Source organism: Sorex araneus, chromosome 4 (assembly GCF_027595985.1).
Source record: "Sorex araneus isolate mSorAra2 chromosome 4, mSorAra2.pri, whole genome shotgun sequence".
Taxonomy (NCBI): domain Eukaryota; kingdom Metazoa; phylum Chordata; class Mammalia; order Eulipotyphla; family Soricidae; genus Sorex; species Sorex araneus.
Window position 1 is genome coordinate 181,358,182 of NC_073305.1, and position 25,442 is coordinate 181,383,623.

Consider the following 25,442-nt stretch of genomic DNA (forward strand, 5'->3'; position numbering starts at 1 on the left):
GATGTCACAGTGCTCCGGGGAGAAGCCTCAGCAGACGCACCTTTACGGCCTCCCCTTTCCAGCCCTGGTCACTGGCAAGCTTACTCCTGTGCCCTCCTCTTCCAGGGCATTTGCTGGTGCCAGGCCACCATCTGAAAGGCCAGTTTCATTTCTGCCCACTCCGGGTATTTCTCCCCTTCCATGCTGGGCAGTGAACACACCTGCCACACTTCCCCATCTAACGAGTATTATAACTAGCGTCATCGGGCACTGACCGGAGAGGAGCCAGTCTGACGCCTACCTCCACTGCCCAGTAAATGTGCGGGCCTTTGACTGACTCTTGTAATCGGATCTGACGGCTCCACAGACACTCACCTGTCACGTACACCTGCATCTCTCTGCCTCTGTCTCCCCCCCGCAACAGGAGCTGCGTCCCCCAGCCACCACAGCTGCCTCTCGTGGGGCTGTCACCTCATCTAACACTGTCCCCCACTGGTGAGGCAGAGTATCCTATTAGTCACCCCAGACAGGTAAGGAAATGAAGAGTGAAAAGGTGAGGTCCCCGGGGAGTGGAGTCCCAGGGCTTTTGGGTCTCCCGGTTTCTGGGCTTCACAGGTACCACCTCTACCTCCTACTGGAATGATTGTAGCGCCGGCCTGGATGTGTCCAGGACCAGCCGTGGAGTCGCAGCAGAAGTCGGCCAGGCCATTGAGTGCTGCCCGTTAGGACAGAGCTCACCCCTGCCTGACTCATGAAACGGTTCTAAACTTGTGGGAGGAATTGTCGCCTGGCCCCTAGCGCCCTCTCACGCTGCTCCCAGGGGCCAATGGAGACTTCCAGAACAGATGTTCTACTATACCGAGGGATCGTCCTTGCTTTGAGCAAAAGCTCTATGACCTGCTTTCTCCTTGCCTTGCTAAGGCCGAAAAATCACATTCAAAGACAAGTCCTTTGAACTACAGAAGTAGTTTGTTTTCACAGTCTGAAGACACGAAGCATATCCACAGAGAGCAAGTGCCTAACTTTCTAGAAGACGGTCTGAGTGGGCCATCCTAAGCGGGAGTCTCAGGAAAGACACAGGAACTGATTTTATGAATGAACGCCGGAAGGAGGGACGGCAGCTTATAACTCTTGAATGGAGCAAGGGGAGCCGGAGTTCTTACCAGGCCCTCCCCGGGCTTAATGTTGGGTAGATGCACCTCCTGCAGACACGCGCACTGGCTCATAACAGGATCGGTGGTTGAACGGATTGTTTTGTCACAAATGCTATTTAAAACCTTGACCTGGAGGGACAAAGAGGCAGGAATGGTTCAATCATTAACCACGCTGACCTCAAGCTGACTTTCAAAGAAATGCACTTCACCTCTCATCTTTAGCTCGGTGCCGCCATTACTCTGATAATATTGCTCAATGAACGCGGGGCATCTGGACCCCGTGTTTACCCTCTGTGGGAACGGGGCTCCTATTTCAGCGCTGCTTGAAGCAGGGCAGCTTTTCTATTAACTCTGTCGGGATCACTGCCGAGTACGGGGCCAGACTTGGATAAAAGTCCTTTCAGCAATTAGAATCATTCATTGCTAGGTCCCCACGTGGCACCTAAGTGATCCCTCCCCTGCTCGGCACCAAGATACACTTGGGGGAAAAAACATTTTCTTTTGCTCAACTGGAGAAACAAAACAAGAGTTAAGGCACTTGCCTCGCATGTGACCAACTCTGGTTGGATTCTCAGCGTCACATATGGCCCCCTGAGCCCTACCAGGAGTGGTCCCTGGGCCAGAGTCGGAGGTAGGCCCTGGGCACAGACAGGTGTGGCCCCAAACAAAAACTGCAGTTTTTTTTCTTTTTTTAATAACTATTACTTTAGAGCAATTTTTTTAGGTTTATGGAAAAGTCAACAGAATGTGAAAAATTCCTATAAACTGCCTCCCCCACCCTAGTGTCCAGTAGTTATCACTGTCACTGTCATCCCGTTGCTCATCGATTTGCTCAAGTGGGCACCAGTAATGTCTCCATTGTGAGACTTGTTGTTACTGTTTTTGGCATATCGAATATGCCACAGGGAGCTTGCCAGGCTCTGCTGTGTGAGCGGAATATTCTTGGTAGCTTGCCAGGCTCTCCGAGAGGGACAGAGGAATTGAACCCAGGTTGGCCGTGTGCAAGGCAAACGTCCTACCCGCTGTGCTACTTCTCCAGCACTGTAGTTATCATACACTTAAAAAACAAGATACAGTATCTTAAATCATACAGTGTACCTCTTGCAACTTAGAAACTTATTGAGATAGTAGTATTAATAGAATCTGGAGCTTATCGAGCTCATTGTTTTGTGGTCTCCAGTTCTATGAGTTTTGACAAATGCACAAGGTCACCTACCCACGAGTACTGTATGATATCCGAAAACTGTTCTTTCAGGGATCACACTGAGTTCAGTAAAATTCCCTAACCAATACTTCCACCACCCTAAAAATCTTCGGTGTTCTTCCTGTTCCTCTCTCTTTCTATCCCAACTACAAATCTTTGGAAACCACTCGGCCATTTTCACTTTCTCTCTGGCTTTATCCTGTCCAGACGATCAAAGAGAATTACACACCAAGCAGCTTCTCACACTGCCTTCTCCCTCAGAGCTATATGCCTTTAAGGTTCTTCCATATCTGTTTGTGGCTTGAGAACACAATTCTTTGCTGTGCCGAATAATATCCCATTACCTGGAGAGGCGAAGGAGGACCTTTGAGTTGTTCCAAATTTTTGGCCATTGTCAATAAGGCTGCTGTAATATTCTGAGCAAGTGATTTTGTGGAGACAAGTTTTCCATTTACTTGTATAAAGACTGTGGAGTCCAACTGCTACTTAGTCCCGTCTTATGGTAGGGTCAATTGTGCTGAGTTTAGTAAGATACAGCCCGTGGCGTCATCCCAGCGGCCGGGTCTATTTTGCCTGTGTGGGTTTCATTATTCTACATTCTCACTAGCATTGAGCAGCTCTGCATTGTAGATTGCAGATTCTAGCTGGTGTGTCACAATAGCTCGTCACTGTGTGACTTTGCAGCTCCCTAGGGAAATAAGATACTGAACATCTTTTCAAAAAAATTCTCTGTCAGCTGTGACTCTTCCTTGGTGCAATGTCTCTTCAGCTCTTTGGCCGACTTTAGAATTGGCTGATTTGTTTTCTCATCATTGAGTTCTAAAGAGTTTGGGGACATATATGTAAGATGAGGGATTTGGGGGCAAGTCCCTTCTCTGAGAGGTGTTTGGAAAATTTGCGGCCAGTCTGTGCCTTGTGTCTTTCACTCTCAAACAGTGTGTCTCATGAAGTATTATTATTTCCCTTTGTATGGAGTCTACCTAGCTGGTTTGTCGGTATAAATCTTTCCTCATGTCTGAAACCTCATTGCCAAGCTTAAGGTCAGCAAGATTTTCTCCTGTTAGCTTCTAATTTTAGAGAACTGCACTTAAAATGTCAGTCTCTGATCTCTTTAATGATGGTTCACATTCTCTAAACACCAAAGTCTGAAAAGGTAAAATATTGGAGACAGGAGCCGGAGAAATAGTACAGCGGGTAGAACGTTTGCCCTGGCACATGGCAGATACAGGTTCAATCCCCGACACACAAATGGCCCCCTAAGCACTGCCAGGAGGAAAGCCTGAGTGGGCAGAGCCAGGACTAAGCCCTGAGTACCACTGAGCCACTGAGTGTGGCCCAAAAACAAAAACAAAAACAAAAAAAAATACTGGAGACAAGTAAAGATCCTGTTAAGTGGTCTGCATGCAGAAATCACCACTAGATATACGTGGTTATTCACCCCATTCACATCCATCGACCTTCCCAAATTAAACCACCAACAAAATCAGGAAATTCCAGAGTGATATTGTTTTCCAAGGGGGAGAATCCAAGTTCTGACACTTTTTACATGCCTCCGATTTGTTTAGCCTCCCTATTTATGGCACATACATATTTATAGTTGTTTCATCACCGAACTCAACATGAGGAGGAGGAAGGCCTTATCAAAAGAGCTCAGACTGGCTTGTGTCAAAAGGAGGAAGTGATAACAAATAGTGACAAAACGCTCTTTAAACAGCCCCAGCCCTCCCTCCCCCTCATCGGGGTTCTGCTCAAAAGAAGTTTTCAAATCAAAATGATCCTAACGTGAAACTTGCAGATCAGTTTAACCCTGACAAAGAAACTGTGATTCAAGTACCCCGGTGCCAATGAAGTGTCCCAGCGGTGGGACTCAAACCAAAACACAGCGCCCCCACCTCGTTTTATAAACCTAAGAAAGCGCAGGAACGTCACCATAGTTGGTCTTGTTGCTAAGGGACTATAATTCTTCTCTTTCCATCTCACTGAAGAGACTCGGATCCCAGACATCAACATTTCAAAATATCTCCCGAAGAAATTGGTCCCACTGTGCAATGACCGTGGCTCATCGGATGCCCGGGGCCTCTTGGAAAAGCACTGAACAACTTTCAAAATGGATACTTACCACAGTTAAAACTTTATCCTCCATCTCTGCTACAGGGCAATCCTAAAGCAAAAAAGAGGGGGGAAAAAAAGGGAAGAAGGCAAATGAAAATGAAATGTAAGAGCAAACACCTCGGCGAGCACGGGCTGAGCCGTGTGGTCCCTGCCGTGCTCCATGTCCACTCTGTCCACTCCATGTGGAAGAGAGATGACGAAGAGGAGCTAACACTAAGAGAACAGGCCCTTCCTCTCCTGACCCAAGGAGCCTGTCGTGCCCAGACCCCACCAACCTGAAAACCCACAGAAATCCGTGAACTGAAATCTACCCACAATCCTGACTGTGCAGAGGGCAGCTGACCACAATGCCAGCCACCTGCCTATCGTTCCCCAAAGGTGACCCCCAGCACAGCCACCCGCCTCCACCCCAGCCCCCAGTAAGCCAAGACTCCTTAGCTCTGGGCCTCCTGGAAGAATAGTTTTTCAAATAAGGGCTTGAGTAAACTCCACCACCAACGTTTATTTTAGGCACCACCGCGATTAAATCAGATATTCCAATCCTTAAGAGATGAAAAAAAAAAAAGGTTCCACAAAACATTCATTAACATGCTGCCAAAAAAGTGGTCTTGAGGTATGCTATTGATGGCATTTGAACAAAGGGCTGGAATTCAGCGCATTGTTTCCTCAGCTTCAGAACAAAACATTCGGAACATCTGAGCCGGGTGGACTGTAAGACTCACCATTGTTCGTCCCACCGTTGCCAGAGTGAAAGCGCCAACATGAAGCTCTCACCACCCACCTTCCAGCCCCCGCCCCAGGCCCAGTTTAGTCCACGCTCCGAGGACATCAGCTGTACTCGCCAGTGTCTGTTCCACGCCCTTTGGGGTAACCCCGGCTGCACTGTCTTGCGGAAAATGTGAACTAGTCCGTGCATGAGAAAGACATTCGTCAACTCTGCTGCAGAGTCACGGAGTTTCACTTCAATCAGAAAGTTATTTCTGGGGTCAGAGAGGCAGCTCAGAGGACTGGAACACATCACCTGTGTGCTACCGGCCCAGGTTAGATGCCCGACAGCACCACGTGGTCCCCCCTGAGCACCGCCAAGAGCAGCCCCCACCCCAGGCTCTCTACCAAGAACAGCCTCTGTGCAATGCTGGCTGTGACCCCAAGACAACGTCTCCCAAAAAGAATTAAGCCACTTTTCACTACTGCTAGGATTTCTGAGGTGGAAATAGCTACCAAATTCCACCTTATATGACCTGAAACTCAGATTTGGGATATCTGCTTCTGGAAAAAAAAAAAAGCTCATTTTAACTAGACTTTTAAAAAAGTGAGAAATAGTAAGAGCTATTCTACTGCTCCCCAAGTTTTTCTCCTCTCGAGAAAAGAGTTGAGTGAGAAAACACTAGCAAAAACGACATTTGGAGATTCCATTTGCCATGTGTGGGTCTGATAGAAATGCAAATTACAAGGACGACTTCCATGGCAAGCAATGGTGGCTCAGAACTGTGCTCAAACTCCCCCAACGCATGCCCAGACCAAACCATCAGCTCCCAAGATGCTGATGCATCCTCAGGAACTCGCCGACCGAAGATCACAAGGACACAGCAAACGTGAGGGTTGGAGAGATAGTCCAGTCAGTCGACACTTGCCTCACACACAGTCGACCCCGGTTAGATCCCTGGCAGGGCATCCGATCCCCCAGCACCTCTAGGAGTTGGTCCTTGAGATACAGATCCAGGAGTAAGCCCTGAGCCCTCCCCTCTCCAATTCTGTTCAATAAAAAAAAATAATAATGAACTTGAATCTCAGAAAAAGAGAATCCTGCTGTGGTCAGGGGCTGAATCAGTCGCACTGATGCTGTTTCACGGAAGGTCCCCTCGTAGCAAGCAGGTTGTCCTTCCCCAGAGAAACCTGCTGCCCACAGAGGCGCTGACTCTCTCCAGACAGCCCAGGCTTCCAGGCAGATGTGGGGCCTCCTGGTACCCTTGTCTGATGCCCTGTCATGGACCCAAGCAACCACCGGATCCCCGGCGCCTAACAGAGCAGGAGCCAGTGGGCCAGAAACGCTCTTCCATCTCGTGGAACTGTCCGGGTCGGCGTGTGAAAGGGCTCCTTTGCTACCTTCCACGCCAGGAATGTGGGTTCCCACACCTGTTCCTACGGGAGGAAACAGCTGCAGTGACTTCATCTTGTTTGGCATGAAGGCAGTGGAGGGAGGAAAAGTGTTGGAACCAACTCTGGCCCTCGTGAGCCGCCCTGTCATATCCCTGTCACTTGGGTCTGTAGACAGACACGGGGCCGGACCCCTGAGCAGAGAGCCAGCCACCTGGCCAGCTCCCCGGCGTCCCCTCCGCCTGCTACTCTCCCCTGCCCTCTCTCCTCACAAGTCAAGTGGCCCCCGGACATTTCTGAGCCCGCACATGGCTCTGAGAGCAGGAATGACTCCATCCCTGCAAACAGGAATGACAGAAGAAAAAAGAAAGGAAAAAAATATACCCAGAGGACAGCTGAGAGTTCAATGTGACAACACAGGTCAAGGGTGTCGCATTCACCTGGAGACGGCCAGCACTTGCAGATCCCCTGGTGGTGCCTTCCTGCTGTGGGGTGGGCTTCCTCGAGGAGCTATAGTTCCCCCCGTTTCCCGATTCTTACAGTCTGGGCCTCACACCTGCCACTGTCGTTGCACGGCTCGCCACTGTGACAAGAGCTCTAAGGGAGGAGAGGTGGGAGATCACAGCCCCCCTCCCTGCTGCCTGCTTGCTTGCATCTAAAATGAAGCCTGGAAAAGGCTGAGCAGTCTCATTGCTGACTGGCTGTGGGACTATGGGGAGGGGTGCTCAAAAGTAGCCTGTGCAATCTCATACAGGGCGCCCCAGAGGGGGGCGGGTGAGCCCTCCACTTGCTTCTGGACACCTCACTGTCACTGTCACTGTCATCCCATTGCTCATCGATTGGTTCGAGCAGGCACCAGTAATGCCTCTCATTGAGAGACTTTTTGTTACTGTTTTTGGCATATCCAATACGCCACGGGTAGCTTGCCAGGCTCTGCCACATGCGCTCGATACTCTCGGTAGCTTGCCGGGCTCTCCGAGAGGGGCAAAGGAATCGAACACGGGTTGGCCGAGTGAAAGGCAAAAGCCCAACTGCTGTGCTATCGCTCCAGCCACTGGACACCTAAGTAAGACTTTTTCATCAAGACCCTGAATGAATGGTTTGAGGCTCTTCATGTTCCTGGAGCGAGCAGACACCATTGGGCTACACTTGCACATGACAAAGATAAATGGAGATGTTACTGGCGCCCACTCGGACAAATGGACGAACAATGGTATGACAAGTGATACATGTGATTTAAAAATTTAGACTTCCTGGAGCCACAGCTCATACTCTACACTACTGGTGTACTAGGAGGAGCACAGCCCACCGCTGGGATGTGAAGTAGAAGGCCCTCAATCTCGATTAAAAAAATATTAGCACACAACGCTCAACCTGCACCAACCTGTTAGTGATCTCTTAGGCAAGGGCTTAATGGCTCCAGGGTGAGATACAACAATCTTCACACACCTTCTAAGGAAACCTTTTATGCTCATTTGTAGAGAATTATTCATTACTCAACAAGCCACACAAAATAAGTTATTTAGGGTCTGCTGTTGGGGCAGACGTGGGTGGTGGTTAGGAAAATTCGAAATAATGGTGATGAGAAGGCATAATGGTGATGGGATTGGTGTTGGGATAGTGAATGTAATAAATTATTGTGAACAGCTTTATAAAAATAATTTCTAAAACAATAGCATCCTGTGATATCCAAACAGGAAAAAAATAAGCTACAACTCTGCAGGTCAGAAAGATAGCAGGGGGGGTCAAGACACTTGCCTCTGGGGCTAGAGCAACAGTCCAGTGAGTAGGGTGTTTGCCTTGCACGTAGCCGACCTGGGTTCAATTCCCAGCATCCCATATGGTCCCATGAGCACTGCCAGGAGTAATTCCTGAGTGCAAAGCCAGGAGTAACCCCTGTGCATCGCCCGCCAGGTGTGACCCAAAAAGCAAAAAAAAAAAAAAAAACACTTGCCTCACATGTGACTGACCCAGTTCAATCCCCTACAACACATAGGGTTCCCCAAGCAGAGAGACACCTGCCACAAAGACAGAAGGAAGCGCCAAGCACCAGATGGGAAGGCCTCTCCCCAAAACCCGAAAATATAAAACAAAAATATAGACCCGAGAAATTATACAGGGACTAAGGCTTTGCATGCCCTATCTTAGCCAGTCCTGGTTGGAACCCTCAGCATTACAAATGGTCCCCTGAGCACACCAGGGGTCACTCCTGAGCAGAGTGAGGAACAGCCCCAGGAGTGGGGATGGCCTAATCCAAGCCCCTCCCCTCTTCACTCTTGCCCCTGCAAAAAAAGGGCTGCAACAACAATGCATCTCTTAAACTGGGAAACTCATCACACGTTACCCTTATAGGGAAGGATGCAGACCAAGTGCCAAGGAAGAGGGAGAACGGACCCATGTGGAGAGGGAGAAATAGGGCAGGCAGAGGCCCCCCTTACAGTCGTGAAGGCCAGAGTCTCAGCAAAAACGCTGGAGAGAAAGACAGAAATTTTACTGCTTCAATTCCCCAGTGGAATAGGGAGAAATGGAAAAGCCAGATGTCTCTCCAAAGACGAGACAGATCTGCCAAGGCGTTGTGAGGCAACCATGCTTCACGCAGCTGTCGGAGGGAGATGCCTCCTGGCGCCCTTCTGCCATCACACACACCCCACTCTTCACCCAGGTCTGCTTCCTGTCTGGGTGAGCACCAACCCGCCAGCGGCCCAGGGCTCCCCCACCACCAGACAGACGCGTGTTCACTGGAAGCAAGCCGCGTGCCCGATCGGAACCCATGAAAGGAAAGCCCCGTGGCAATTATGTTCCATCCAGTGTAACCTTTAAAAGTACAGAGAGACCCACGTCCCCCAAAATCTTGGAAGCTACGGCAGCCATGGCCACCTGCCGCCACATCAGCTCACCCACGGAGGGCCCTTGGTCCTGCTGCCGGGGGGACGAGCGACAGGAGAGATCAACTATTCCACCAGACAGCAGAGTAGAGAGTCAAGAACGGGAGCTGCCCCACGCACGGGGAGACAATGCAGGAATAAGCTGCGGGATCTGGGGGGCTTTTTGTCTCTGCCCCATAACCCAGAGCACCCTCGCCAGTAGACCCGAGGGCAACACGGAAGAAAAAGATGATTAAGCAGGAGTCAGGGGGAGGCTGAGATTTCATGACTCCAGAATTTCCATTGACAAAGTAGACAGCACAGGGGTTCAGGCGCAGGCATGGCACACGCCATCCCCGTCTGTCCCCCACATCCCATAGGTCCCCCTTAAGACCTGAGAACTGCCGGGTGCGAGCCCCCGCCAAAAAAAAAATCAATAAAATTAAAAACAAAAACAAAAACGAATCAATGTGTGATGATCATTTGGAATAAAGTCCAATACGATTCACTCAATTATTTTCAAACATAAGGCCTTCACCTGTGACGTCAAGCTCACGGGGGGGTCCCTGCTCACAGAAACCTGAGGGGTGACCTAAAGCCCTTGATCTGCCCGGACACGATGGGGAGGGCGGCCAGGAAGGGGCTGCAGACCTTCAGGCGAATCCTCTGAACAAAGAGGCAAAGGCCCACGCGGGGGCAGCCCCAGGCGCTGCCCGGCTCTACCCACCTTCTGGACCGTGGTGGTCAGGTCCAGGCACAGCTGGATGATCTTGTTCTTCGTCACGGAGAAATCAGTGACCCCGGTGAAGGGAGTCCTAGGGAAAGACAAAAATGCTTTCAGAAAGAACCGTGGGGCAGAGCGAGGAGCCTGTGCTCACTCCCCCACTCCCCCGCTGCCGGGTCCCCAGCTTGGCAATCCCACAAGCTCCTCCACTGTCACTGTCACTGTCACTCCGCTGATCATCGATTTGCTCAAGCGGGCACCAGTAACATCTCCATTGTGAGACTTGTTACTGTTTTTGGCTCTTGCCAGGCTCTGCTGTGCGGGCAGGATACTCTCAGTAGCTTGCCGGGCTCTCCAAGAGGGGCGGAGGAACCGAACCCAGGTCGGCCGCATGCAAGGCAAACGCCCAACCACTGTGCTATTGCTCCATCCTGAGCTTCTCGGCCTTTTGGCTAAGATCAAGTGTAGTGTCAAGCTCCTCCAGGTGGCCTGTTAAATCACCACCACTTCCTCTTAGCTCCCACTCAGAAGAAGACTCAGACCAGGGGCAGGGAAAAACGGAATGGGGCAGCAGGCAGTTTCCTGGATGGGTACGGCACGTTCTGGGCCCACCCGGCACCATCCAAAGGGGCGCCCAAGGGGGCTGGAGCGATAGCACAGCGGGTAGGGCATTTGCCTTGCATCGCAGCATCCCACATGGTCCCCTGAGCACCGCCAGGAGTAATTCCTGAGTGCAGAGTCAGGAGGAACCCCTGTGCATAGCCAGGTGTGACCCAAAAAGCAAAAAAAAACAAAGGGGCACCCAAATAGACCACAGCTCGGGGATGAGAAGGGCGCCCCACGGGGTGAGAAGGGGCCCCCACCGGTCCAGGGTCCTGCCTTGAGGCTGCGCCCTTTCCCAGGAAGCCAAGCGTGCCCAGAACTTACCGGTCCAGCCACGCCAGCAAGGCCTTGGCCGCGCCAATGAGCTCGACCACGGAAGTGAGGAACTCGTTGGGGGGCTTGTGGGAGGTGCCCCCATCGTACGCGGGGCTTTTGCGCCGGCTACTTATGTAATTCTGCAAGTTGTGGGAAGAGGCTCGAAGCTTGAGGACCAAGTTCTTCATATTATCAGTCTCAAGGCCATAGTTCTGTGGGGGAACAATATCAAAGGGTCAAAAGTCAAAGCTCACCAATACAGCCCTTACCGGCCTGTGACTGAAACGCTCACAGAGTGACCTGAAGGACGCCTCTTGCAGCCACAAAGCCCTCCATGATTTACCCACAGTGTTCACTGCTACTACCTGCCAACGCTCTCTCGGCCGCTCCCGCAGCCTGCTCCTGGCCGAGTACTCTGTTTCTCTTTCTGAAACATTTCTCCCCACAGTCTGGGCAGGGACAGCTCGTTCTGATTCCTCACTTCCCGGCCTCCATGTCTCCCTCCCCTTGGAAGCTTCCAGAACTGTCAACTGTGGGTTCTCTATGGGGCCCTAGTGACATTTAAAGCCCATCAAGTTGGCGGGAGGGACACTGGGAACACTGGTGGTGGAGACTGGGCACTGGTGGAGGGATGGGTACTCGAACACCGTTTCACTGAAACGTCATCACAAAAGTTTATAAATCTGGACTGTCTCTCACGGTGATTCATTAAAATTTTTTAAAACTTAATCTTTTTAAAACGCTCATCATGGGGGGCTGGAGCAATAGCACAGCGGGTAGGGTGTTTGCCTTGCACGCGGCTGACCTGGGTTTGAATCCCAGCATCCCATATGGTCCCTTGAGCACCGCCAGGGATAATTCCTGAGCGCATGAGCCAGGAATGACTCCTGTGCATTGCCAGATGTAACCCAAAAAGAAAAAAAGAAAAAAAAAGTTCATCATGGGTCAGAGTAGGGGAATACAGAACGTCTGACAGCAACAGAAGCAACGAGCAGGAGAACTTAGTAGGACATTTGCCTCTTGGGGGCAAGAAGACGTGACGTGTATGACAGGCTGAGGAAGGAACCACAGTGACGATGGCACAGGGAAGTCCAGAAGGGGAATGGGCACTGAAAGGAGGTCACGTGACACACAGGAGACCCGATGAGTAACAGTGTTACAAACCACAGTGCCTAAAAGGCAAAAGGAAACGGAGCTTCAAAAAGGTGGGGGGAAATAGGGACACTGGTGCAGGGAAGTGGACACTGGTGGAGGGAAGTGGACACTGGTGGGGGGCTAGTGTCAGGGCAATGTATACCTGCAACTCAATCATGAGTCACTGTGGAACTTGGTCATTCACAACGATTCAAACTTAAAATTATGGGGTGGGTGTGGCAGGAGGGACACTGGGACACTGGTGGTGGAGGATGGAGGGGTGGGTGCTCGATCATTGTACGACTGAAATTTAATCACGGAAGTTTGTAAGTCTGTAACTGTATCTCACGGTGATTCGTTAAAAAATAAAAATAGGGGGCTGGAGAGATAGCGGGTAGGGCGTTTGCCTTGCATGCGGCCGACCCGGGTTCGATTCCCAGCATCCCATATGGGCCCCTGAGCACCACCAGGGGTAATTCCTGAGTGCAGAGCCAGGAGTAACCCCTGTGCATTGCTGGGTGTGACCCAAAAAAGCCAAAAATAAATAAATAAATAAATAAAAATAAAAATTTAAATTAAATTAAAATTAAATTAAAAATCACTGTCACTGTCATTCCATTGCTCATGGATTTGCTCGAGCGGGCACCAGTAACATCTCCATTGTGAGACTTGTTGCTACTGTTTTCTGGCATATCGAATACACCACGGGTAGGTTGCCAGGCTCTGCCATGGGAGCAAGATACTCTCGATAGCCTGCTGGGCTCTCTGAGAGGGGTGGAGGAATCAAACCCAGGTTGGCCTCGATAGCCTAGCGGCTAGGGCGTTTGTCTTACACGTGACTGAAATTAAAAGTAAATAAATCAAACCCATAGCTTGTTTGGGTAGGGGAAAAATTCCTATTCCTTGCAGGATGTTTCTCTGGCTTCTACTCGGTAGGCATCATACCACGTTCCCACTCCTGAGTTGTTACAGCTGAAAATGTGCCCGGACTTTGCCAAATGCCTGCCCGCAGCTGCCCGCACCGCTTACCACCAGCTTGTCCACGTTTCTCCTTCACTGGGGTGCGTGGCTGGTGAGAGCGGGCAGGGAGTGTGGGCCTGACACCAGCCCAGCTCAGCCGGTCAGTGACACAAGAAACCCGGCTGACACAGAACAGAGCAAGGCTGACTGCATGGCCTTCCCCGAAATGAGTTTCTCCCTATTGGGGTTTGGTTCTGGGTTCCTTCTAGACAATGGTGAGTGTAACTGTCGCTTTAATAAAATCAACTCCAAGTAGCAGTGAAGAACCCCAAACAACCTTTCTTTTTTTTTTTAACTTTATTTATATTTTCCGATTTTTCCCTTCCGCTTTATGTAAACACTGCGGTTTACCAAGTTTTTCATGATGTTTCATTACAGGCATTCAATAGTCCAACACCCATTCTGCCCCCGTGACACCTTCCCGCCACCAACTGTCTCCAGTTTTCCCATCCTCCCCTCAAACCTGCCCCCGTAGCAGGCCCTCAATAACTGATTTAATATTGCTTTATATCAGCAATTTGCTAAGAGAATGGTCCAAAAATGTTTCCTTAGAAGAAAGTTGGTGAAGATCATGGTAGCTCACCTTGAAGCCTTTAAGTCTTTGCCTAAGAGATCACTAAGATGCTGTTACAGGTGAAACCGGCTGTGTTTCTACTTTGTGCGTGGAGACTGGTTTGCATTTCACCAATCTAGAGTGTGGCTGCTGGTTTACAGCAGTGTGAGTGCAGACAGCCTTTCGGATAAACAGCAAATCTTGGGGCCAGGGGAAATGCTCCAAGGGCTGGAGTGCAGGTTTTGCAGGCCGGAGCACCAGGCTCCATCCCCCGTACCCCATGTTCTGCAACCCCCACAGGGAGTGAGCCCCAAAAACCAAGTCAGGTACAGCGAAACAAAACAAAATAACCAATCTCAGGAAACAACATGCAAGTGTTTTGGGGAAGGACTGGAGGCGTTTGTATATTCAGTTGCATGTACACACTCCAAGTCAATGTATTACTATTTTTCAACATGAAGATACTGGGAGAGGAGGTGTATTTTCCCATGTCAGCACACGGTGAGAATACACACCACTGAAAACTCAGGAATGGCGGCACTGACAACAGCTCTCTGCCAACAGCTCCTGGAAACAGTCTGTGCAGGCAGAAACGACACCTCCTCAGTTGACAGAGGACAATCAGACAAGAATCAAGACATCCTCGGAGTGGGAGAGGCTTCTGATGTGGTATACCCCCCAGCCCCCACCCCTTCACTAACAACAGCCTGAGAAAGGGAAAAGTGCTAAGGAGAGAGAGACAGAGACAGAGACAGAGAGAGACAGAGATAGAGAGACAGAGAGAGAAAGAGATAGAGAGACAGAGAGAGGAGGAAAGTGCCTGCCATAGAGCCATAGGGGCAGACAGGGGAGGGGGGTGGCGGGAGGGAACCTGGGCTTGTTGGTGGTGGGAAATGGACAAGGGTGGGGAGGGGTGTTGGATCCCGGGATGACTGAAACCAGATCAAGAACAGCTTTGTAACTGTGTATCTCACGGTGCCGCCATACAAAAGAGATTTAACTAATTAAAAACAGAAACATGCTAAGAAGACAGAACAGATGGCACCAGCGCTGACCACTGACGCTAGCACAACTCACCAGCCTGGCCACTGGCCCGCGTCCATCCTGACCTGCTGCGCCCTCGCAAGTACCAGACTGGCTCTTCCCCTGGCCGGCTTCCTCAGAGGGAAGTTTTGTTCTCTCTGAGTCCCCCACCACCCCCAAGCCCCAGCTCTAGCCTCTGGTGCTCCTGCCAGACCACAAAAACAGCTATAAAGACATAGACACAATGTACATATATTTAAACGTCTTTACAGCTTAACAGCCAGCCGCAAGTCGGTGGGAGTTTTATACTTTTAGCAAGATGGACGGTAAAAGCAACAATAAGGAAAGACTTAACACTAATGGAAACAATGCTGGCTTCAACTGGGTTTTATGCGAACCTTCAATTTATGCAGCTCCTTTGTAAAATAACTTTTTAACAACTTGCAGGCTCCAGGAGTTCAGCACAAATATTTTATAAAACCCTCCCCAGCTCCATTACCTAAAATCTGCCTTGCACAAGTTTAATAATAAAATAATCATGATAAAAATGAGCAGCTTGGATTAACAAGTATATGCCTTGAATTCTTTAGATTTTTTTTTTATTATTTGCTGGAAGCTAAGATAGGACATTTCCTTCAGTTGAGAAGACAAAATAAAGAGCTAGATTTTCAGCCCAGCTTTTTTAGTTTAGAGAATTAAAGACCCTCCCAATAAATCGATCAAGAGTCATGTGACACCACTTGTTTGGAAGAATTGGGGACTGTGATTAAAGAGAAATGTGCCCTCATTCAGTCAATTATCCAGTCTGCCAACTTCCATTAACAATCGTGAACTCAACCCAGGCGAGCCAGCTCTCCACAGTGGATTCCGCCATAAATCACCCCGAACTTTATTATGGCGTACAGCATTCACTTCTGGAACTCAAAGAAGATTAAATGCATGTTAGGGTTGCAAGATGTTTCAAACCTCGATTGTTTACAACCCTAGACCTTCCAGTCTTGAAATAAGTGGGGAAGGTGCCTGTGGTTTAATTTGTTTCCATCACCACTCAATTTGCTCTGCTTCTTCATTTTTCCCCCCTCAAAAACAAATCACAAAACTGGAAGGACTGGGCGGGTGAGCTACAACCGAGCATAATTCTTAAGAGGAGGAAAGAATGAACAAAGTTAGCAAGGAAAATGCTTTTCCCTTCACTCCTCTCCACAGTAAGGAAAGGACAAGAAGCTGATTATATTAGCTCCAAAGAGCCTCCCCTGCAGAAACATAATCAGGGAAGGGTTATTGACTTAAGTGCCTCCCAGGAAAGACAGAAAATGAGTAATTTCTAGGCAAGATTTGATTATTTTCACTAGCCTTTGCCCTAAAATGTGTCTCTGAGAAATTCTTTTAAGATAAAGTATCTGCAAGATACAAGCTGAGAAGTTAAAGTTGAGTTTCCAACAATCAACACAAGTACCAAAAAAAAAAAAAGACACAGAGACATGAGAGAGGAAAAGACGATTCTTACTCTGCTATCTTAGACTAGCATTCTTCAGCTTTTTCATGATTGAGGTACCTGTCATGAAAATGGGTTCATGGACTGACTGGGGGTTACAACCTCACGTGATTTCCAAGCTTTCCCAATCTGTGCACCAACACCTGTCTTCGGGCCAGTGGTTGAAGACCACTGCCTTAAATTACACATGGTTTCATTAGAAACAAATCACACACAGCTTGTTCTCTACTTCTCTCATTTCTATAGCTCTGTTCCTCATTCAACATGCATGACCAAGGAGTGTCCAGGACAACCAATCAAAGCCATCCTACTGACTGGGATTCATTCAGCTACAACCTCTTGGTGATCCATCAGTTTTCCTGAAAGGCATTTAATATATTTAAAAAAAAATCGGGGCCAGAGAGGTAGTCCAGCAGATAAGGCATTTGCCTTGCACATGGCCAAGCCAGGTTCAGTGCCCAGCAGCCCAGAGGGTCCCTCAAACACACCAGGAGTGATCCCTGAGTGCAGAGGCAGGAGTAAGGCCTGAGCGTCACCAGGCATGGCCCCAAAACCAAACCAAACCAAAAAAGATCAAGGAAAAGATCAACTTCTAGCCAAGACTCCTCTTCCTACATGATCTTCCCCACCCACCTCCAGTGAAAGGATGCCACTTGTTAAAGAGTCACCATAGATGGTACCTGATGAAGCACAAATTATGTCTGGGCAGAGGGCCCTCACAAGCACTTGAGTGCGGTGGTCTCACTAAACATATGAACATATTCAATGTGGCACACTCTCTCAGGCTGTTTCTGCTCTGAAATGAAATGAGGCCCTGTTTGCCTGGGCGAATGAAATGGTTTCTAACTATCCGTGGGTGCTCTCAGTCAAACCAAACCACTGTGAGTCCATATAACCCTGCAATCTGAGTTCTCTGTCCATACTACCCAACTAGGGTGGCCAGCAGCCACTAGCCGTATGCAATAAACCGAGCCCGATTTCCTACTTGAAATAACCACACATGGCTAGCAGCTCTTTTCATTAGAGGGAGGAAAATTAGGGCTCATGGGGTTGGAGTGATACTATGGCCACTGAAGGCCTTGCCAGTGGCTGCCCCAGGTCTGATCCCTGGAAGTTCAGGTGGTCCCCCATGCTCCACCAGGACTGACCCCTAAAAACTAAAACTGTGAGCACACCACTATGACCCCCCAAAAATGAGGTTCATATTCTCAGATATAATCATTGTATCACTGTCATCCCGTTGTTCATCGATTTACTTGAGTGGGCGCCAGTAACGTCTCCATTCGTCCCAGCCCTGAGATTTTAGCAGCCTCTCCTTAACGTGTCTTTCCCAATGATTGGAGGCTCTTTTCAGGATCAGGGGAAGAGACCTGTTATTGTTACTGTATCTGACATATTGAATACACCATAGGGAGCTTGCCAGGCTCTTCCATGCAGGCAGGATACTCTTGGTAGTTTGCTGGGCTCTCTGAGAGGCGCGCGTGCGTGCGCGCGCACACACACACACACACGTCCCTTTATGATGATGTGAGGAACATGTTCACTCATGCGTGAGGCTCGCCCTGAGCCTGTGGAAAGCAGCCTAGAGCGTGGTGGCGGTTGGGTAGTGGAGGTCGGCTGCCAGGGCTGGGTCCCTTGGGGCAGGGAGGGCTCTCACCCACCTCGCTCTGGGGCGCCCTGAGTGAAAACAGCCTGGCACAGAGTGGCATGGTTATGGATATAATATTGATTCTTTAGAACACAAGTCCTTTTCAGCCACCCAAATGGCCACGTTCAAGTGTTCACAGAGGAAGTGTCTCTCTCAGCCTGGATCCATGATATGTGGCTCATCTATCCATGTTCTGGGGATCATGGCCAACCACTTTTCCCAATTTTCGGTTCCTATCCATTCTACTTGCCCATGTTCTTTGAGAAACTTATTCATGGTTTTTCTTCTCTTCCTCCTCCTGCCTTCAAATTCTGTACTCTTCCTGCTGACCATAAAATAAACGTCCAACAAAACCTGAAGTTTACATTAAAAGGTCTTTTATAACACCAAGGCCAAATGCAAATAGCTTTTAACTGCCCTTGGGTCATTCAAGGCAAAAATCTGTTGCCTATTGATAAACAAAAAAAGATCTCACTGGTATCAATGAATAGATTATGTCATTAATAAAGGTGTGGCAAGACTATTTAAAAGGGAAATTCCACCAAAACTAAAGATACTTTATAAAAGTCTTGAATGCCCTTCCCAGCCCAGAAATGGCACCTGCGTCTGCTAGGCAACCCGTGACCCCGGAAAGTGCATTCACATGACCCTGGAAAGTGCATTCACATGACCCTGGATAGTGCATTCACATGACCCTGGAAAGAGCATTCACCAGCACAGAGCAAATGCAAAAGGAGTCTGGGGTCAGAATCTGTCTACCAAGGAAATTAGAAGGAAATTGTAGGAGATAAAACCCAGCCGTGGGTTCTGGCAGTGGTCCAGCTTTGTTCACTGCAGTCAAGTACTGCAGGAGGGACGGGGGGTGCAAAGAGAGGCAGCTGGACCTCTCCTCCCCATCCCTCACTCAGACTGCTGATTTCTAAACAGTTTACCTGACCTCCGAAGGAGCACAGAAAAGTGAGGCATGTCAAACAGAAACAGGAAAATCCAAAACTAAGCAGAGGGGGTCTCAGAAAGCAGAATCAGAGCAAACTCCAACACACGGGGCAATCCGGGACAGAACCAATGTGTGTGTGTTGGGACATGGGCACATCAGGGAAGTGTCGCCGCCAGACCCTGCAGGAGAGAGGCCTGGACATTCCTGCCTGCACCCAAACACCGAGAGCCCGCCTCTCAGCCCCAGCGTCTCCCGGATGGCAGCTCATTCATCAACCACCAGGAAGTTCACTGTCACTTGCCCAAACAAGAGCAGCACCTCTCCGAGCGGAAGACAGGCTCTGTCCGTTTTAAGGATACGCACAATGCGGCAAGTGTTATATAATCAACCAAAGGCCGCCCCGTAATGGCAAAATGAGCAGGAACACATTCTTTCCCACCATTCTCCCTGCTGTAACTGTATATACCCTCTGGCCCGGCTTCCCAGCATTACTAACCCAGCGTGAATGCTGGGGAGTTGATCCAAACCCTGACAGTTAACTGCATGCATCCTCTGCATAGCACTGGGATGAATGACCTGGCACCCACCCTCTGCCCACCAGTAGTTTGTCAAGTGCCCCAGGCAGCTGGTGGAGCGCCCTCCCCGCCAACAGGTGCTACCCATGCCATCACACGCGCTGGGCAAGAGGCAGGATTTAACTCCCATGCAAGCCAAAGCTCGATCACCTGCAAGAAGGATCTAAGCTCACATTCTTTCCCAGCTCACGTTTCACAGCTGGACTATGTCAGCGTGAACATCAGTTATTCCCATTTCACTGTGAAGCCCAAATGCTCTGCTAATAGTTAACAAGAGCAGATTCGTAAGTCAGAACCCACTTCTCATATGTCCGTTTCGAAGACGGCATTTTCTTTCACAACTGTCTTTTCATTCTTCATAGTAAGAAAGAAAATAATATATATGTGTGTGTGTGTATATATATATATATTATATACATATATATATATATATATATTCCTTCTAGGAAAGGCAAGCTGTGTAAACAGTAAGATAGTAAATATCGGCTCTTTTGAGGATTCCAATTGACACAAGTTTTCAGCTCCATCGCTATAGCCTAAGGGCAGCCTCAGAGGCTAACAAGAACAAGCATGCACGGCCCACGCGCCAATAAAACTTTATTTACAAAACTAGACAGTGGGCAGATTTAATGCCCAGGCCGTACTTTGATAACTCTTAGTTGGTGACTTTTTTTCTTCCCTTCTCAGCTTATCTTGAGTTCAGCCTTCCCTCTAGGGCCTCATGAAGGAAATGAAGATAAGGTAAACCCCAAGCCAGGACTTTAGAGAACAGGGCTCCCAATAAATATGCCCTTTTCCTGAACTAACCAGTGCACAGAGAAGGTCGACAGCCTCCAGCACAAGCTCCTGGTGTCCGATGCGGGTGACGCCCAGCTCCTCCAGGTCCTGATGGGAAATCTGTAGCAGCTGCTCGCCATTGATCTTCTCGCGTTCAAACTTGTGGACATACTGCTGCAGGCAATCATCCAACCCTACCAAGAAAGCACAAAGGTCCACGATTGTCACTGCGTCACCTTCACTCAAAAACACAGTTCCCAAGTACATCGATTTGTCTGTTTCATGAGTATCCCAGCTGATGGATACCTTTCAGGGATGGCCTCGTCTTAGCATCTCAGATCTTAAGTTTACAATTAATGACTCCTCCTGGACCAGCCCTGTTGTATGATAGTGACCTTCCTGCTCTCTTTCACTTCTTTACTCTGACCCCCAGTCCAAAAGGACTTGAAATGTGAGTTGTCCATCCCAACAGAGGTTTGTTCACTAAGCATCACTTCCTGTGAGATGCCATCCTTCTCCTTATCCTAGTAAGCCAGGTGTGTTTGCCAATAAAGATGCCACCAAGGTTGACCAGGAGAGTAGGATAGTCTATCCACTGACCAGTTACCTGCATAACTCCAACAGAACCAATGGAAATCTTCCCTGATTCTTGATATACGAACAAAGGTAACAGGCTACACCTTCCTTTCCAGCTGGAAGGCACACAGTCACACCTTAGGGATGCAGGTGGTCATTTATTTGATCTGTTTGCTGACAATAAATATTCAGATAATATCCTTCAGACCCTTGGACCTCCCCGAGGATTTGTCACTAAAATTGAGCTGACTCTCATTTTTTTAACTTAATCGTGCTTATGTTGAGCTCCTGAGTCAAATGAAAAGTTCTGATGAATATTGGAAACAATGAAGGCACCAGCAGTAGTACCAGAGAACGGGGATATCACACAGGTTATGTTGAATTGACGGAAATGTTTCCAGGTCCAATATCACTGTCAGCAATATTGAATCCTGGCGTTCTGGTATTGTGATTCAATGAAGTAAGCTAAATAAAGCTTTGACATCTTTATTCCTGGCAGAGAAGTCGCTGGTCAACTTGACTTGATGGCTTTATGATATTAAAAGCTTACCCTCAATCAATAGATCTACTTAAGCCTCACAATAAAAAACCAAGTTAATACTTTAAAAGAGTTCACTGATATCACTTCAGTCCCACCACAATGAAAATTTCATTTAACTAAAATGAAGTATGTAAAAGGTAAGTCCAGTTCCTAACACTGAGATTCTATCTCCCTCTCCCTTCTCTCTCTTCCCCTCCCCCCTTCCTCCTCTCTCTCTCTCTCTCTCTCTCTCTCTCTCTCTCTCTCTCTCTCTCTCTCTCTCTCTCTCTCTCTCTCTTTTGTGGGCACTCAGGATGAGAAAAAATGGCCCAAGAGCACTCCATTCTTTTATCAATAATAAATTCTGTGGTTCTTATGTGTGACATTCTGGGTTAAGCAACATCTCAGCAGACAAATTCCCCCCTGGTTCTCTCCTGAAAAGTCGTCTGAAGGAAAACAGCATCCCGAGGCTTATCTGGAACTCTCAAATACTATGGAGAAGCAGTAAGAAAAAAAAAAAATTACCACGATCGCCAACTAGAAGCAACACTGCCCCAAAGTGACATGTCTGGCAGAGAAGCTCCGTCACACGGAGCTGGATTAGGGCCCTGATGGCCCAACTCCACTTTGAGAGCCACAAGGGGCCCGTGTGCAGGTGAGTGGGGCAAGCGGGGGAGGTCACACAAGTCCACAGTATTGACATCACCTGGGCTGTAGGGACAGCGTCTCAGTACCGGCCACCCACAGAGACGCCATCTGCAGCCCGCAGCGTGACATGTGACAAGAGTCCAATAGGAACATCAAGTCACAACTCCAGGTGCATGTAATGGATGGAGAAATTAAGCTCACGGAAGACACACCAGCTGTCCCCAACAAAGCGAGTGAGGGGGCCAAGGAAAGTTTCTATTTTGTTTGCTCTGTTTCTGGGCCACATCCAGTGATGCTCAGGACGTACTCCTGGCTCTGTGCTCGGGTATCACTCCTGGTGACGCTCGACACACCACATGTGATCCCGGAGATAAAACTGAGGACAACCACATACAAGACAAGCGCCTTAACCCCTGTTCTACCTCTCTGGCCCATTTTCTTCAGTAAGATAGAGAAGAGCACAAACCCAAACAAGATCTGCTGGACAGAAGCCCTGTTCCACAGGAGTTGGGAAAATAGAAGTTTGGAAATAGTTAGAAGTCATCTCAAATCATACTGAGTTCACAGAACCAGGAGGGTGCAAGCAAGAGTAATCATGGGGATCTTTAGCCTAAATCACTTAACCATTTCTAAGCCAAATCCCCATCCAAGCCCGGCCTTTTCTTTCCTTCCGGAACCCTCTTCCCTTTCCTATTTTGAAGCTTGCACGGGGGTTATCTTTGCTTTAATCTGCCATGAAAGTTGAGGATAGCTACTCTACGTAATTAAACCTTGTGATGGCGGAACTGTATGTCGCCAAGATTCCTTTGTGGAAGTCATCAACCCCAGGAACTCAGCATGTGACTGTATTTGGAGATTACAACACTCAAGGGGTGATTAGATTAAAATGTTGAGGTCATAGGCACGAACCCTAATGCCACAGGCCTGTGTCCTTCTAAGAAGACACACAGAGGAAGGAAGCTGAGAAGAGAGGGAAAAGAAGGCCATGTCAGAAAGAGGGGCCCACCGAGAAACCCACCCAGTTGACCTGAACCCCAAATAAGGAGCTGGACTCAGCAGGACTGAAGCTCAGGTTGACGCTACCAGGCAAACTCATTGCTAAATTTCAGGCAAAAAGCAGATACTTCATTTTCATGGCCCAAACAGAAGAGTCCACAGGCCTGAACAATGATAGCACAAGGGGGATATCTGCCATGCACAGGGTCACTCTGGGGTCAAGCCCCTGTGTCCCAATAGTCTCCTGAGCACTGCCAGGAGTGATCCCTGAATGTAGAGCCAGGAGTAACCCCTGAGCATCACTGGATGTGTCCCAAACACACACACGCAAAAAAAGGAGTTCACTAAAATTAAAGACTATGACACTCTTGATTGCCTAAATTAAGAAATTAATAAAATTAATTTCTAAAATAATTTACAATTTAAAATAAGTATTTAAAATAAGTTATTTAAATAATAATTTAAAATAAAATAAATTACTAAATTAAGAAAAGCCTGTTTAGTTCTAGCTTGCTAAGGGATTTTATACTTTTCCAATAATGAGTTAATATTTCATTTCTATTGAATGTGCTATGTTTATTCAGGTGATTTTGCTCCATCTATAGAGATTGTTTATTGTAAGCCATTACTTATTAATGCAGAGGCTTAAGCACTATCTATAATAGGTTCTAACATAAAGGCAATGTTCCTCCTTTTAGGATTAAAATACACTTTATACCTTTACAGGCCTACAGTTATTTTCCCTTAAGTTTTTTTTTAAACTCTTCTCTCCTCACTATTACTAAATTGTACACCGACAAGATTTATCTACTTCATGTTAACCTTGAAATGTATTAGCATACAATTATTCATACTATTTTTAATTTCTATACATTCTAAAAGAGAAAGATATACATATCATTTTCGAAAAATAAGTTTCTTGATCAACTTCTCATTAACTCACAATGCAGAATTTCAGGACTTTGGCTTTATTCATCTATGTGTGTGTGTGTGTGTGTGTGTGTGTGTGTGTGTGTGTGTTACCACCTCCACAATAATTTTTTTTAACAAAGCTCTACAAAAATAAAAGTTATAATTAACTATGTACAATAGGGTCTCATTAGCCTTCATCCTCCCTGGACAAAAAGTAGACACTGAGATGAGGCCAGATTTCTCTTCTCCTTAGCTGGGGGACGTGCTGCTGAACAAACAGGTTCAGGAGCTGCTCCAGAATGTCACAACTATCGTGGCCGCCGGGAGAAGGAAGAGGAGGGAGACATGGTGAGAGCGCCAGGGAGGATGGTGGTCACAAGTGATCGGGGAGTGAGACTCTGAAGGCACAGAACCTTCCCCAGAAATGGGACCAGCCCCCCCTTGAGGATCCCGAGAAAGCGCTAACCTCCAATCATGCAGAGATCCTGAGATACAGGGAAATGATCAAGTCGCTACCCACCAAAGAGCACGACCCAGAGTGGCCTCACCCTCTCCACTCAGGGACTCCAGACACTCGAAATGCTTGTTTTCAAACAGCAATGTCCTTGGGCCTCAGCGAGAGTACAGCAGGTACGAGCCAACCCAGGTTCGATCCCCGGCACCCCACAGTGCTCCCTGAGCCTGCCTGGAGAGATCCCTAAATGCAGAGCCAGCAGTAAGCCCTGAGCATGGCCGAGAGTGGCCCAAGAAACTAAATAAACAGCAATGTCCTCAAGTTTTATTATTCGAATACAACATGGCCTATCGTTTCATTATCATAGTGTTCGGGATACAAGTAAACATCAACAGCCACCTTAAACTCTCACACCATACTAAAAAGGAAAAGAAAAATCCCCAATTTCAAGCAAACTGGTTTGGGAACTTGCCATAAATGCTACACAAAACCTATTTGTCCACCGTAGCCATTCACCACGTCCTTGCCTCAGGGAACTTATAGAAAGCCCAACTGGACAGTGGGAAAGACAGAATTAAATAAAATTAGATTAGGCATAGCCCACTGACACAAATTAAATTAAACACATAATTCCATGGGAAAGAATCATGGAGGCAAAGACAGAGCAGCACCAGAGACTGAAAGCTTCCGGAAGGGGCACAATTCAGCCCTCCTCCACTGGGTCCCAGTCTGGCCACAAATCTTTCAAAGATATTCCTGGGGGCTGGAGCGATAGCACAGCAGGTAGGGCATTTGCCCTGCACGCAACCGACTCGGGTTTGGTTCCCAGCATCCCATACGGTCCCTCGAGCACCGCCACGGGTAATTCCTGAGTGCAGAGCCAGGAATAACCCAGGAGCATTGCTGGGTATGACCCAAAAAGAAAAAAAAAAAAACAAAAAACGATATTCCTTCAAAGAGATTCCATGCAAGGCAGGAAGGAGGAAGGAAGAAAGCATCTCTCACTCCAGATGAGAACTAGTCAGAGCTTGAGACCCGTGAAATCCCACATGGTGAGAGCTGGGAGCAAAAGCAGGACACTCAGCTCCTCGCTGTAAAAGACAGAACATTACTGCAATGGCC

At 48.3% G+C, this 25,442-nt stretch overlaps 1 protein-coding gene across 3 annotated transcripts in view; it reads right to left on the minus strand.

Annotated features, from left to right (window-relative positions):
* Window positions 1-25,442, minus strand: part of CNKSR3 (CNKSR family member 3) — a 106,831-nt gene that overhangs the window by 22,295 nt on the left and 59,094 nt on the right. For all 3 annotated transcript variants that reach the window (XM_012932588.2, XM_055134494.1, XM_055134495.1), the window contains 5 exons: window positions 20,245-20,408; window positions 11,062-11,264; window positions 10,138-10,225; window positions 4,457-4,498; window positions 1,143-1,262 (listed from right to left, as the gene is read on the minus strand). In XM_012932588.2, the coding sequence (XP_012788042.2) occupies window positions 1,143-1,262; window positions 4,457-4,498; window positions 10,138-10,225; window positions 11,062-11,264; window positions 20,245-20,408 (617 nt within the window). The remainder of the gene's footprint in view (window positions 1-1,142; window positions 1,263-4,456; window positions 4,499-10,137; window positions 10,226-11,061; window positions 11,265-20,244; window positions 20,409-25,442) is intronic.